The 16631-nt window shown below is 31.1% G+C and overlaps 1 protein-coding gene and 1 long non-coding RNA gene across 3 annotated transcripts; one reads left to right on the forward strand and one right to left on the reverse strand.

Moving 5' to 3' along the window:
- Nucleotides 1-5926: 5926 nt before the first annotated feature.
- On the reverse strand, nt 5927-12785 carry LOC145064876 (transcription factor TCP13-like). 2 transcript variants are annotated; one of them, XM_079012244.1, is made up of 2 exons: nt 11840-12785; nt 5927-6099 (listed from the first exon to the last, which is right to left on the reverse strand). In XM_079012244.1, the coding sequence occupies exon 1, from the start codon at nt 12529-12531 to the stop codon at nt 11845-11847; it is 687 nt and encodes a 228-aa protein (XP_078868370.1). In that variant the 5' UTR covers nt 12532-12785; the 3' UTR covers nt 5927-6099; nt 11840-11844. The 2 variants fall into 2 exon arrangements, with proteins under 2 accessions (XP_078868370.1, XP_078868371.1); XM_079012245.1 differs by having other exon boundaries at nt 5927-6119.
- Nucleotides 12435-13116, forward strand: LOC145064877 (uncharacterized). Its single transcript, XR_013688123.1, has 2 exons — nt 12435-12546; nt 12801-13116. It is a non-coding gene; the product is annotated as an uncharacterized LOC145064877 (long non-coding RNA).
- The last annotated feature ends 3515 nt before the right edge of the window (nt 13117-16631 follow it).

Consider the following 16631-nt stretch of genomic DNA (forward strand, 5'->3'; position numbering starts at 1 on the left):
GCAGTTCATGCAGTGTTGGGCCCCCCACGGTCAGTAGGTTGTCATACCCTCTCCAAGCATCAAGGACGATGCTTAATCTTAAGATTGGGGAAGGGTCTTTGTACATTAGGTTCTAGTTTCCACATGCATTTCATCATTCAAAAAAACTAAATCAAAAAAAAATCCAAAAAGATTTTACTTTTCTTATTTTCATTTTTTTCATGCATTCATTTCAAAGCATTCAAAAAAAATTACAAAAAGATTTTGGTTTCAACTATTTCTTTGTTTGCATTTTTTTTTAAAAAAAACAAAAAAATTCCAAAAAGATTTTTTGTTTTTAGCATTTTTATTAAAAAAAAATCAATCTGAGGGAACCTAATCTTCTTGAACCAATGGAAGTGAGTCGTGGCTTGAGATCAGAACTTGTTCGTTTTTCATTAAAAATCTTGATGCAACCTAATCACACACGAACACATCTTCTGAAGCTACTCGTGCAAAACAAAAAATGATAAGGTTATCAACACCGAAGCATAACAATAGATATAGGTTATCCCTTATGACACCCAAACTCCAAACTCAAAAGAACCATAAAATGAATATAAAATTTAAGTGGCTCGAATCTTCAGGTGCTTAAAAAAGTCATTTCTATCTATTCCCTTCTAAATATCATGCTTGGGGACAATGTTTCCAGCTATACTTACGGATCTTTGCGCGTTTACATCAGTCCCCCGAAAAATGTATTAGAAGTCTCTCACGGTAATAGACTGTGAGATGTCCCAACAATAGAAAAAGTCAATGACAAAAATATAAAGAATTAGGTCAAGCAAATAACTTAAACATGTAGATATGTACTCATCCCTCACAATTGTGCTCCTCTGCTTATGTCATAGTAGCAAAATTAACCCTTCAACAATAAATCTTGATTTATCATTAAATAATCTTTCTAATAGCTTTGAAAGTTTAAATTTAACTAATATATATTTATTTATTTAGTTTATATGACTATATTATTTATTCATATTTAAATTCAATTATTTCTTTAATTTGATTTTTCCAAAACATTTTTTCATTATATAATATAAAAAAAATTCTAGACCCAAAATACGATGTTACAATGATGAAGAAAAAAAATATATGTGCAACTTGTATGCACAAGTATGGGAAAATCATAAATATTTGAGACAAATAGAATACATTGCTATAGTTTGACAAAGGGTCATCAAGAAAGATCGTAAGTTTGGATGAATGTGTAAATAGAAGTTAAAATTCTAAGCAAATTGATAATCCATAAATGATTAGGCTTATGATAAGTATAAGAAAATAAACTTGAATTTATGTACAAATTGGTATTATGAAAGTATGATGTCTTATTAGACAAAATGACCATAAAGGATTGAATGTGAAATTTGTAATGACATGTATCCATGATGTGATTCAACATTGAAATAATAAAATGGTGTAAGAAAAATGTTTTAGTTAGAAAATGGGCAAATTGCAAAAATAATAACAATAATAAATAAATAAATAAAAATTACTATACTACCATAAAATCTCAATATTGACATTGAGTTATAAATTTTTGCAATTATGTATTGACAATTTTGTTACAATATCAACCATATGACCGGATTTTCATGTTCTTCCTGTAACCATTTTTCCCAAATTGCAATAAAGTCACTAAGTTTACCAAATTTTTTATTTTAACACTGAGTTTAAAATTGCAAGAAAGTCACTTTATTACCACAAAATTTCAATTTTGATACCAAGTTTTTTTCTTAATTATGACATTACATTTACAATTTTGTTGCAATATCAATCAATTGATTGATTTAAGAGATGTTATTGTGATTTAGAGTCTTGATTTGTATAACAAATAAATAAATGTCAATCCATGGTCCAAACTCACTTACAAATTAGTAAAAAGGGTATAGTCACCCTTTCAGGATATGTTATTGTGATTTAGAAGCTCGATTTGTAGAACAAGTAAATGAAGACCCCTACACGGTCGTTTTAGTGGTTCAAACTCACTAAGTATCTCTTGAATCAACATTATAGGGGTCTTCATTTACTTGTTGTACAAATTAAGCTTCTAAACCATAATAGCGTCTCCTGAAAGGGTGAGTACGCCCTTTCACTGACTTTTAGGTGAGTTTGAACCGCTAGATTGACCTTTAAATGTCATTTGTGAAGAAATACTCTGACGAGAATTAAACATTAAACATTATAAGAAATTGAAGTGTTAGAAGTAGTAATTTATACCTTAATCCACCAAATTGAAGCTTTAATTCGTAATTCTCATAAAAAAAAATCATACTCTTAGGGTTTAACTAGGTGAAGTCGCACTTTGGTGTGTATTTTTGGGAGTGTTTTGTCGAAATGATCTAATTAAAGATCATTTGTTTTTTTAACCTGTTCCATTTGCCACGTCATGGTACACTTCATGACATGTCATTGCATGTTTTTATGACACCTCTCTCTTGAGATATTTCCCGACCTGTCACTAAAAATAAAAGGTATTCTACTTTCCTCCTTGCCATAGTCAAACTTCATCATATCGTGGTATTTTAAAGTACATTGATGTTATTGTTCATTTTACGTAACCCAAATCACTGTTGCGAGACCACGTCGTGGTCTCGTCTTTGCCACGTTGTGGCTTTGACAAAAATGTATTTTCTACACATTTGATCACTAGGTTATTACCACATTGTGATCTTCATTTATAGGGGTATTTATTTATTTGTTTTACAAATAAATCGACCTTGTAGGGGTCTTCATTTACTTGTTGTACAAATCGAGCTTCTAAACCACAATATCATCTCCTGAAAGGATGACCATGTCCTTTTCACTGACTTGTAAGTGGGTTTTAACCATTGGACCGACCTTCATTTATGTATTGTATAAATCAAGCTTCTAAACCACAATAACATCTCATGAATTGGTCAATTGGTTGACATTGCAACAAAATTGTAAATGTAATGACATAATTGAGAAAAAAAACTCGGTGTCAAAATGAAAATTTGTGTGGTAATATAAGGACTTTCTTGCGATTTGAAACTCGATGTCAAAATCGAAATTTTGGTAAACTTAGTGACTTTATTGCAATTCAGGAAAAGTGGTTACCGGGAGAACATAACGAACTGGTCATTTAGTTGATATTGCAACAAAATTGTAAATGTAGTGATATAACTGCAAAAAAAATAACTCGGTGCCAAAATCAAATTTTCGTGATAATATAGTGACTTTCTTATAATTTTCCCTGAAAAAATATGTCTCGATATTGATATAGACTGTTTAAATGGGAATTTTGGAAAAGTATGTCGCTTATGTAAAAAGTAGGGTTGCGCATGGGTTGGTTTGGGTCGGTTTTGGACCCAAACCCAACGCAACCCATAAGTGGTCGGTTTCTAGTTTTCAAAACCCAGAAGGATCGGTTTTTGGTCGGTTCGGTTTCTCGGGTTCTGAGGTCGGTTTGGACAGTTTTTCGGTTTCTTGGGTTCAACCCATACATTCACGGGTTCTAGGTTTAAACCCATGGGTTTTGGGTTTTAACCCATTTTCCATAAATGAAACAACAAGTTAAATACTTCAAAAAACACCAAATTTAAGTTAAATACTTCAAAAAAACATGAGTCTTACAACAAATAGTCTATTACAACCAAAAAACAATCAAATATGGGTCGGGATATGTATCCTTATGGGGCTATGTCTTAGATAATTATACTTTAAACATAAACACTTATACAATATAGAATTAGCGGACTTTATAATTTATTCATTATCTTGAGTTGTACATTACAAAATATAAATTCTAAAAGATGCAAATGACAACGAATATATTTGGGTATATCTTGTTTGTACAACAAAATGAGGATGTCATAATGCCTATATATGGGATTACCAGCTCTTAGAAATAGGCAGTTTTGTCAAATTTTTATTCATTGTGGTTAGGTATGTATATAAGTATGATTACCTTAAATAGTGAATATATAAGGTGACATGAAACTAGTTGAACGTCGTCAAATAGTTAATATAGATAATAAAAACTTCCCTAAAATATTCCTTTATTCACGAAAAAAAAGGCTGTAATAATACTGCATCCATTTGGAGTGATATTTATACATAATCATGTATAAAAAATTTTGATAAAAATTAAAAAGTGTTTGCAGGTGGATCCGATCCAAATAATTTTCACAAGAAAACTCCATTTGACCACTTCTAATTCTTTGTCTCTATGGAACCTCAACTTTTTATTTATATTTATATTTAGACAAAACTTTAAAAATGGTCCCTGTGGTTTTCGAAAATATCAAGTGTAATCCCTAAGTTCAAAAAACCTCACAGATGGTCCTTGTGGTTTCAAAACTTCTAACATTTGGTCCTTCCGGCTAACTCCGTTACCATTTAGCCGTTAAGTCAGGGGCATTTTTGTCATTTCACTATAGAGGGACCATTTATGAGGTTTTAATTACTTTTTTTAAAATAAATAAATAAATAATATTTAATATGCAAAGGGTCTCTCTCTCTCTCTCTCTGTCTCTGTCTCTCTCTATATCTCTCTCAAAGAAGCTAAACCATCTGGACCACCATTTCTTTACTGTAAAACTTGTGTATAACAAGAAAAAGAGAAGATCGGTATCAAACAAGATCCATATCTTGTTATTCACCTGACTTTGGCCTTGAACCACCTCCCATAACCATACGTGCAATCGATCCCACCGCCGGAGCCATCGCCCTAAATTTAGACCTCAACCAAGTATCATCGGAGTCACTGGAGCCTTCAGAAACACGACCAGAACCCACGGAAAAACCCATGGATCGTCATTTACTCTACCTAAGTCGCCTCTCTCTTGTCTGTACTCCTTCTTCTCCCCTAGATTTCCCTCTTCTCCATTGATTGGTTCCTATTAAAATCGATGGAGGCAGATCCCAACCTGGTGAGCTTGTATTGACGAAGCTTGCAGATGCAGAGCTTTTAGAGGAAGGCGATAATGGAGATGATGCTTTAGATTATGTCAAATATTACACACAGAGCTTGAATCTAGGTTTCAATTTTAGATTTTGATTTGGGCTTACCAATTTAGATTTTGATTTCGGCGAGTTTCGACGTGACCCAGTTCGTGAAATCTAAGAAGGATTCGGAGAAAGGAGAACCAATATGGGGTCAGAAAATCAAGAGCATTTCTATTTTGAATTCCGACAATGGTGGTGGGACTGAGTTGACTCGAGTGAGTAATGGATCAGTGGTGGGTTTTGTCGTCGTACCTCCTTGGCGACCTTCTTGGTGTTGCAGATCTTGCAAGAGTATGACATCTTTCAGATAATGTTGAGGCTTATATCGGGTATAATTGTGAGAGAGACAGAGCAACAATGGTGGTGGTTGGTGGTCTGAAAATTATAGTGGTGATGGTGGTGCTTAGCACCGGTAGGTGTGGGTCTGACTGGAAGGAGAAAGAGTGCTGGGAGAGAGACCCTTGCATATTAAATATTAGTATTTATTTATTTTTAAAAAAAATAATTAAAAACCTCATAAATGGTCCCTGTGTATTGAAATGACGAAAATGCCCCTCACTTAACGGTAGAAAACTGACGGAGTTAGGCGGAAGGACCATTTGGTAAAAGTTTTGAAACCATAGGGACCATCTGTGAGGTTTTTTGAACTTAGGGACTAAACTTGATATTTTCGAAAACCACAGGGACCATTTTTGAAGTTTTGTCTTATATTTATAAATTAATAGGTATGATGAAAGTATGACCACTTCTAATTCTACCAATGGACAACAAATAAACCTCAATATTTTTTGTATCATAATAACCTGTACGTTACGTAACAAAATAATACACAACATTTTCGACCATGGAATCTCCTTTTTAACTGTTTTCATCACTCTGGTTTGACCCTAATTGCTCAAAATGTAAGCCATTCAATTAAGCATTAGAACATATAACGTTTAGAACACAAACCGGTTATATATAAACCATTACACAACAAATTAAGCTAGAGTACTGCTAGATTCACTATATTCAGATCTACGATGCAAATTAAATACTAACCACATACTATTATAATTATAGATAATGTCGATATCTTTCTTCTGTCTTTGTCGGCATGGTCTTGGTTACCTTGGAATAAAGGACATAAACTATCGTTTAGTTAGTCACTACATAAAATTATATCTAACAGACAATAAATGATATTTTAAAGTATAATTTAAATATATGTGCTACCATATAAAGACATGTATTAACAAGTCACTTGGATTCCTACTCAATACTTGAGTAGATATTTAGTGATGTTTTTATATAATGTTTAGAGATATTAGAAATATTTTAAAACACTCAAATCATGAGCAATATACCACTACAAAATCTACTTCTAGCAACAAATAAATATGTCGAATTAATTCTATTTTTAGTTGTGAAAAGTTGCAATTAATTTATTAATTTGTTTTTTATTTGTGTTGTATCATATTTTTCAACTATCATACACATCAGTGCATATGTTTTAATTAGTTATGATTAAAAAGTATTTATTTAATTTTTAACTTAAATATAATAATTTCATATCTAATTAATATTAAAATGTATAATAAATTAATTAATAATTAACATATTATTATAGTTCTACTAATTTATTTTATAATATAAGTGTTCGATTAAACAAATAGTAATAATATATAAACTAAATAGTTTTAGTGTGTTTATATATATATATATATATATATATATATATATATATATATATATATATATAGAGAGAGAGAGAGAGAGAGAGAAAGAGAAAGAGAGAGAGAGAGAGAGAGAGAGAAAAAGAGAGATAAAGAATTAGGTTCAAATATTTTAACTCATTATTGTACGGATATAGGAATCAATATGATCCAATCATTTCAAAACCTAAATAATATAAATTTTTAATGTTATCTATTAATTAATTTTAGTAATCAAATAAATATTTAATTAATTCCATTAATTTAAGCAATATAGTTTAAGAATTAATTAAATAAGATAAATTTTTAATGTTATCTATTAATTAATTTTAGTAATCAAATCTATTTGTTCGATAATTGTATATTTAAGAATGTTATTTAGACTATTATTTTGTAAGAATATGTATGAATATTTAAATATATAAGGATTATGTTATATTTCAACCGAAGGTTTAAGAATGTTGTTTTTCTACAAGAAGTTACTTCAATTAACATATGTACTATATGAGAATATATTATGGCATCTTCATATAATATCGTTCTAACAGAATTGCATTCTAAAAGAATAAAATCAAGTAAAAATTAAAAATTATGTTAGAATGAAAAATGAATTAATTCAAAAAAATCAAAATTCAAAATTAAAAGAATCAATATCCCTTAAAATCCAAAATTTTCATTAATTAAACATGTGTTTTCTAATTTAAACATGTTTCTCCTAATTTAAAGACAGGTAAATCATTACTTAAAATAATTAAAACCATTGGTCTACATTCATTCCTACATCCACATAATAATTAATTAGAATACAATAACTTAAGCCTATATATATATATATATATATATATATATATATATATATATATATATATATATATATATATAGATATATATATATATATATATATATATATATATATATATATATATAATACATTGATATAATATTTATATTTAAGATTAAAGAGATAAATAGCATCATAATGAATCATATAATTTATAACTCAACTTAATTGAATATTTAAGATACTGAAGTAAATTAAGTATTTATTATCGGAGTTGATTTCTTCACTGAGGATTTTTATTTATCCACAGAAAATTTAAGATATTGACAACAATGCCTTCATTTTAATTTGGAAAGTGATATTGCCACGGTAGTTTTTTATGCATCCACTGAGTTTTAAAACAAAATGACAATTGTGCCCCTCATTTATATTTAGAGTGTAATCAATTATTCAACTGCTTCTCCCTCTCTCAATCTCAATCTCCCTCTTCACATTTGTCGTTTAAACTTCGCTTTCTAGTCTTCATCCAAATGTTTCTCTATTCTCCACGGCCTTGTGCATTGGATTCTGTTGTCGGCAGCCCCTGTTCCTATGCCACCCTCTTCTATGGCGATTATGAACCCCATTGTTACAAAAATGGAAGCAAAAAACCACCTCTCCAGTCTCTGTAACCTAAAATCTCAATTGGGTCATAAAATATACACCTTGCTTGTGGTCTTTCAAGGGATGAAGATGAAGGCTCGCAAAGGAGGTTTTGAAGACGTCAAGGGTGAGGTCGAACATCTTCCAAACCGAAAAGAACGATGTTGCAGATCATCAGTGACACCCGTAAACTAACCAAGGAGAACCCGTTCGTCGTAGATTTTTTCGGCAACCAAGGAGAACCTCTATTTATTTTTGGTTTTGTTGTGGTGGTGTTGTCCGAGATTTCTTCGGAACTGATTACCAAAAAGATTGGCTTTGTTGCGGTGGTGTTGGTTGGAGGTTTTTCATCGAATAACCTATTATCAGTCATAATTCTCGATAATGAAATACATGAACTAGAGGTGCACTAGAGTTAATAACGATGAAGGTATTTACAGGACAATTAAGCCATGGGGTTTAAAGAAGAAGAGGTTACGCAACAATCGCCATTCACTACCCTCTGTTTGTGTTTGCAGGCACCACCATAGGCTTTTCTAGTATCAACTATTACACCCACTTCGGTCAAGGTATTTGGTCCCTCATAAAAGCTCGGTTAAATCCAAGGAGTGGCAGGATGAAGATTGCTGTCAAAATAGAATAGAAGACACTTACCATTTTCCGGCCGAGAACTACAGCGTCCAAAGAAGAAACGGTGTATACATGTTTGTCGTTTGCTATAAGTGTTTACTAAAACTCTGCCAATGCCTTTGAATAAACTCTAAATATAAATATGAAGGGTATAAATGTCAATTTCTTTAAAAATCAGTGGATATAGACAAAATTGCAAAAATGGTCCCTATGGTTGGCAAAATTCTGTAGTTTTGGTCCAAAACTAAATGTTGGTGCACCATTGGTCCAATTTAGATAACTTGTGTGGTTTTGGTCCCTATGGTTGTATTTTCTTATGTTTTTGGTCCAGATCCCACTTAAAATGACTAATATGGCCCTTAAATAATTATATTTTAATTTCTTTTATTTATTTTCTTATTCTTATAATAAAATGAAAAACAAAAACAAAATAAACCCACATCTATCTCTCTCTACCGCCTGTTTCCTTTCATCTTCATCAGATAGATCAAACGGGAATATGTGGCAAAAAAAAAGCTCATTCATCCCTAAACTATACATTGAACATAAGAACCCACCCACAGTCAACCAGATTCGTTACCAATCGTGATTTACAGGTTTGAGATTCAACAAAAATCGTGACCCATCGTTGGGTCTCTAGGTCACGACATGTTTCTTCGTCCTCTGTTATGAACCATTGGCTGTAGTGGTGCTTCAGTGAGCCATTGAGACAGCAACCTCACCTCTCGCACATCTCTTCTTCTCCCATCAAAGAAAACACCACCGAACCACCTGCGACGTCGTGCTTCTCGTCTGAACTCTTTTCTGACCTCCTTCCCTTCGAAAACCCTAGCTAGCCATACCGATCCCCCTTCCTTCGCATCCTTCTTCCGAGACATAAGAGCACAAGATCTTCTCAAGCGGCCATTGTTGCCCTCGCTTCATCCTCCGCTCCGGATGAGTAAAACACCAAGAGGCGACGATTTCTCTTCCCGATGAAAGATAAGAGGCGACGGCCTCTTGTGTTGCTCGCCCCTACTCGCGAATTCGGCCGCTGGACCATCGATCGACCTTGGGACTATTCCAATTCGTATTTCTTTTTCTCCATCGGACGAGGATCTTCATAACTTTGTGTATTTTGTGTGTGTGTGTGTGTTTAAGAAGACGAAGTTAAAGAACCCAGATGAAGATTTAGAGAGAGAGAGAGAGAGGATGGTGGTGGTTTTTTTTATTTTGACTAAAAATATATAATAAAAAATGGAAAAACAAATTATAAGGGCATAATGGTCTTTTTAAGTAGATAGGGACCAAAAACAATAGAAAGATCCAATTTTGGACCAGTGGTGCACCAACATTTCGTTTTGGACCAAAAGCACATAAAATTGTCAACCACATGGACCATTTTTACATTTTTGTCGTGGATATATTAAAAAGATCTGTGGAAGTATCACAACCCTTTTAATTTAGAGTGAAAGAAAACTATCACTTGAATTTGTTTCTAAATGAAACGCAGCACTCCTTTTTCCTCTTTCTTTCTTTTTCACTTCTTCATATTTTATCATTGTTAATATGTTTAAATCATCTACCGCCGCCATTGTCGTCTGTTACCATAGCTTCGTGGAGAACCTCAATGAAATTCCTGATGAACCATTACAACCCCCTCGTATTTGTGAGAAACCATAAGCTATATTATGTGTAGTAAATCATGAGAAGGTAGAAGGAAGTCACGTAATTCTCGATCTTTTAATCGAAGCTATAGCCACCACGAGTCTAGGATTGTCTTTCTCTTTCTTAATTATTTACATATTAAAAACCAAGGGTATAAATGTAAAAACATTATTTTTTCTAGTGGAATAATCAAATGTTTCAACCGAAGAATTAGTACCCTTTCACTATTGATTATATTATATTTTAATAACTATTATTATCTAAACTATTTAACTATATTGGTGATGATATTTCATTGAGTAATTAGAGGTATATATAATTAAAATAATTATTAAAAATTATAAATTATTTGTTAATATGTAAGTGGGTTTTGTTTTTTAAACAGTGTTTATATTGTAATGAGAAGTGAGACTATCACAAAATACGATATGTCATAATCGAAAGAAAGCTCAACATCATTCCACCGGAGTAGGTGGTCTTAAACTTGAAATTTATGATATAAAACTTCATATGTCATATAAGAAGTCATATTGATCGATAAACACAAATAGTGTACTTGTTTTAGAAGTGAAGTACATGAATTCAATTATTAAACATGTTGCAATGTTGCAATATGGCGATAGACATAAAAATGAGTGGGATTAAAGGTCATACTCATACATGTTTGGTGAGAGACATACAACTTGTCAAAAGTTCATATGAAATGACATTTTATATGGACATAAGTGTTATTTAGGTCAAAGATATGATGTGTTGTTAGGTCAAAGATATGATGTGTTGTTATAAAAGCAGAGCTGATTGATAGATAACAAGTTTTTGTTATATATAACAATGTTTTTTTTCTTTTTCTTTTTTTTTTTTGTTATATATGGACATAAGTGTTTTTTTTACAACATATCTAAATCATTAATTGTTATGTATTACAAAAAAGTGTTATATACTAATTAGTTCTCTTATACAAAAATTTCAATATTCAACCTTTACAAAATAGGCATTTTTTATATTTTCCACAAAAACACACCAATTGTATTCACAACTGACCGTTTCTAAATTACCATTTCCTCATAGAATTTGTTTTTGTGTAGTTTCAAAAACTTTAAAATATGAGTTATTATATATTACGAATTATTTTTCTTATAATGCGAAATTATTATTACAAAATTGATAATTTTTTACTATTTTTTTAGAAGTAGAGGCCTTTGAAATTTATTTTTGCAAAAATAAATTAGTGTCGTTGTGCTAAAATGAATTGTTTGGTTGATATTGATTTACGGGGAAAATTAGGGGAAAATATAATATAAAAAAAACTAGGCATAAAAAATATTGATTTTCCTATGTAAAATTGATTGTTTATGAAGAAAAAAACTATTTTGAAATATATATATCAATATTACAAAATAGCTAGTTTTGTGGTTTTTCTGTAAATTAATTGTATAGAGGAGGAGAGCTTGTTACCTTGTTCAGAGAATTTGATAGGAAGTGGCAGAGGAGCGACGGGTTTTGGACACAAGGTTGCAATTTTCCTCCTCTTGAAGATGATTTTCCTGCTGAAAATTAAATCCCAAAAACTCTTCATCATCTACAAACGCATTGTTGAATGTATGGATGAGTGTAGGATAACTGGACTGAAGGGGTTCCCTATCAACAAACGCAAAGCCATCTCCCGAATCGTAGCTCGGATTCCACGTGAAATCCATCGGGGTTATAACTTCTTCTTCTTCAATCGATTTTTCCTGGTTTTTGTTTCTTGAATCGATTAGCCCCATTGGGTAGTCATCAAAACCACTGATTTTCGCGAGAGTGGAGATCTCCTGGTTCCGCTCACCACCTGTTCGATGAAATGCCTCAGAGGTATCGACAACAGATGTAAGCAACTCATGCGCATGATGATCATTCTCGAGCGCATCAATCACAGGTTTCGCTTCCTTCATCAGCCAATCAATGGCTTTACTGGGTCGATCATACCCAAGCCTGTCTTGAACATCATAGAACTGGATAGCCGTGTTAGCTGATAAACGAACACGCCGATCCCTCGGACCCTTTGATGTGCAGACTTTGCTATGGCGATCTTTTCTTCTGAGCGACCTAACGATTCGACCACCTCCTTCTACTTCAACTATCTCTCCAATTCCTTTGCTTTTCCTCATTCTCAAATCTCAGAGGTAACTACCTAAAACTAAAACCCTTTTTGCATATTTCATTTATGTCACACACTCAGTGTGTGTATCTGTGTGTGATGTGGGTTTTAGATATGGTAATAGTACTATCAATTTGATGATGAAACAATGCATGTACAGATGAATCACTTATATTCTTTTATACCAATTTTCTTATCTTTTTTTAACACTAGAAACAAAATTTCAAGCTTCACATGTATAAAATCTGTCCATTTTGATGTATTTTTTATATAAATTAGTTTCCAAATTGGTCGATTTTTCTGCCATCTCTGTGAAGAAGCAATCTATGAGGTTAAAGATTAAAGTGATTCACTGTGGAAGTGGGACTTTGGTGGGTGGTTTTGCTTTCAGAGAGAGTGATGTTTCATGTGAAAAAACTGTTCATAAACCAGGCCTGCTCATGCATGCATTATACTTACGCGATTTTTATCTTTTTTTTTTTTTTTGTTATTAAATAGATATGTTTCTTGATTTGTTTTTTTTATCTAACCCATATCTATTCACAAATTTTTTTCATTCGGAATCTTTCATTTTTATATAATTTGGTGTTTGTTATGTGTTTTCTTGAGATACGTTTAATTTGTTTGTTATGTTTTGCAAAAATAGTTTGTAGTTATAATTAACTATTATTTGTGTAGAAATGTTAGGCAAAAAAAAAAGTTATAAGATTTTGAAATATACAAAATTATATTAAACGTGAAAACTTTAGTTTAAAAAAAATAAATAAAACACTTGTAAAAATGAATGCAATGAGTGTTGAGTTGTGCTTCCATAATGTCAGCCTTATAAGTTGAAGGGTACTGGCTTCTTCTGCGTCATCAGATGTGTACTACCTCCCATCCATGTCAATGGGATCACCCAAAATATTTTCACTCTGCATACACCGTATTTTTCAATTTCAATCTTATATTTTATATTATTTTTGTTTACTTAATTGGACCTTTTTTTTTCATTTTTCATGTGTGCTTGTCTTCTTTTGGGTTATCAGTTTTTTTAATCAACTTTTAAATTTACAAGATCACGCTAATAGCCTTTTTCAATAATATATATAAGCATGAGTACTACAAAAAAAACGTACATGGCCTAAATCTAGAGATACATGGATACAAAACATAAGGTTGTTTCATAGTTGTTAACTAAGTGATATCTGAGTCAATGTCTGATTAAGTTGTATATGAGTTTTTTTATCGAACTCGGTAAGAGGCATATATGATGCTATAAAACCGAATCAAATGCTTTTAATCATGGTATCAAAGTGTCTAAATATGACTGAATTAGACTCAACTTCTTATCAGAAATATATAACAACCCCACAATATAAAATAATGGGCTAATGAGGGGTTAACATTTACATATAGACCTCTTTCATTATTAAAGGAACATCAAGAAGAAGATGAATGGATTACCTCAAGGATTTGATCCTTGTAGATTGAGGGATTGAAACCGATAATCATAGCCCAAGTTACCTCCTTTAGCTCTTAGTTCTTAAAAAACTCAATGTTTTTTATGAAAATTTCCAACTTATATGGGACATTCTCCCCATGTCTAAGCAATGTAGAAATTCATGATTCAAAGGCTAACATTGTATTATGGAATTTATGGTCAATTCAACATATCTTCATCTCATAAGTTGGTTGGATTTCATTGTAACGTGCATCTCATGCCATCATAACATCATTTAGTCATAATTATCAACATACATTTGATTCCACTATCACTTGATCGATCACATTTTGACTCTCATGACAAGGTGATCACAACTTTGACTAAAAAAAGGAAATTTTGAAATCAAAGCCAACATCAAAGAGTCAATCTTTCAAACGTACTATACCACCCGATTGTATTGAAATGAGCATGATCCGTTGTTATTTTTAAATTTTGATTGAATGTATGACTAGTGTGGCTATATTAATATCACATCGATAATTTCAAATTATTATTTGTGGAGTTTGTTTGAATATGTAAATAGCTTATATGCTTATGTGGTAATACCATGTTAACACAAAATTTCTAACTAAATAACAAAGTTGATTTGTTCTTACAATCGATGCATACATAAGTAAATTCAATACCGAAGAAAAAGTGTTAGTTATCCAAACGTATACTAAAGGAAACAAGATGAAAAGATGATGAAAGAAACAAAGTTGTTTAACATGATATTAACGCATATAGAAGAAATTCATTTATCATGTGATTCGTCATGAACAAAAAATACTAAATCTAAAAGATGATATTACAATACTTTACAAAAGTGTCCAAAATATATAATAAAGCACTTTGCATATATTGACCAAACATGCATTAATTATATATATGAGTGTATGATTTCTACATAGTCTCATAGGAAAAGATAAATGGTTTCAAGAAATTGCATTCCAATGGTTTGGAAGTTTAAAAATGATCATAGAATAAGTAGCTAATGAATAGTTGGGAAGAAAATTGTTAGTTATGTTATCCTTGAACATATCCATTATGAAAAGAAAGTTACTTGCACTTTTGAACCTCCCCATAGACATGGTTGATTCAAAACTCAAATTACTTTCAAATGTGACTAAAGAAGTAAAAATCTTGTTATTACTGAGTTTGATAAGAGGCTTCATCTAACTCGGTCAGATTCAGATTGTTAGATATTATACTTAAAAGTTTTTGGCTCGGACTCTTTTTATATCTCTTATTCGATCAGATTTAAGGATATGTCTTGACTCAATCATATATGACTCAATCAGCAACTATCAAATAACTCTTTAATTTCTATAATGGTGTGTTTGATACAGGAGACATGATGGGATATGATGAAAAATAGAGCATTCATTTTTATTGGCAGAACAAAAGATAGAGTGTGAGTCTTTATTTAATTTTGTACCACTTTGTTCAAATCATACTAAACACTTATAATTCTTTTCTTATTAATCAATCTTGGCATTAGTCTAAAATATACTACTTAAACATGATCTAACGAATTAGTTAATTAACAATAAATTAATTCTCAACTAATCTAAAAATGGATCAACGTCACAACCACCATCCTTTTAACTTTTCTATCCTTTGAACTCCCCCACCTAACTTTCCCCTCTTCTTTATCTTGCATTGTTTTGTTATTTTTGTTTGTTAAATTTGTGTTTCTTTTATGATTACTAGTTTAACCTATAATTTTATGATGATAAATTCTTGTAAACTTTAACTATTAAAATATAGTCATATTATATAAATTAAAAATATAAATTGGTCATTCTTAAACTAGTTTATTGTCACAAAATATTACTCATATTTTGGAGTTAATTTTGACGTAATCTACTCACATTTTTAAATGTTTCATCATCATAAAATATTATCATATCAAATAATTTGTGGCTGTCGAATAAACACGTTGTATTTCAAAGTTTACATTGTTATCAAAATTCATCATATAAAACATGACTTGTCTAAAATTGTTGTCTTAACAGATCACTCGAACTCTAAATTTTAGTTGTCATTATTAACATAGACACATATTAAACGTTACATATATCAAAATTTGTCTTGCGCACGGTTGTTTTTAATTTTTATAAAAAGAAAAGGTTATTGTGAAATATGATATGCTTAGAATTTTACTATCAAAAATGTACCCACATAAAAAAGTGGTCATTTTTCTAAAATATGTTATATCTTATAAAATGTCCTCGAAATATACTACGACAAATCGGCCAATAAATTTGGCTTAGGTTTCATTCTCTTTCCCAAAAAAGATAACCAATAAATGGTCGATTCATCTTTTTCATTCTCTTTTAAGTGTAGTTCTCATTAAATAAAATTATTTTAAAATAAATTATATACGAGTAATTAATTAAACATTCAATTTTTTTTGTTAATTTAAGGTACTTAAATTAAAATTAATTATTTGATTGGTTGGAATTGAAGCTTAAATCTTGTGGATGTTAGTTAACCTTTTAATCATCGAACTTAAGGTATGTTATTTGATCTAACATGTCTAGCTTTGGTGGAAATGTGCTCATCTGCAGTTCAAGTCCTACTTAGAACGAAATGCATATTTTATGAGCGTGTTCGGCAAAACTAGCTAGTAGCTCATAGCA

This window comes from Lactuca serriola, chromosome 7, assembly GCF_051521515.1.
Source record: "Lactuca serriola cultivar US96UC23 chromosome 7, Lser_US96UC23_V15, whole genome shotgun sequence".
In the NCBI taxonomy this organism is placed as follows: Eukaryota; Viridiplantae; Streptophyta; class Magnoliopsida; order Asterales; family Asteraceae; genus Lactuca; species Lactuca serriola.

Coding starts and splice junctions, on each gene's coding strand:
- LOC145064876 (XM_079012244.1), bottom strand. CDS start 12,531: ATGAGGAAAAGCAAAGGAATTGGAGAGATAGTTGAAGTAGAAGGAGGT.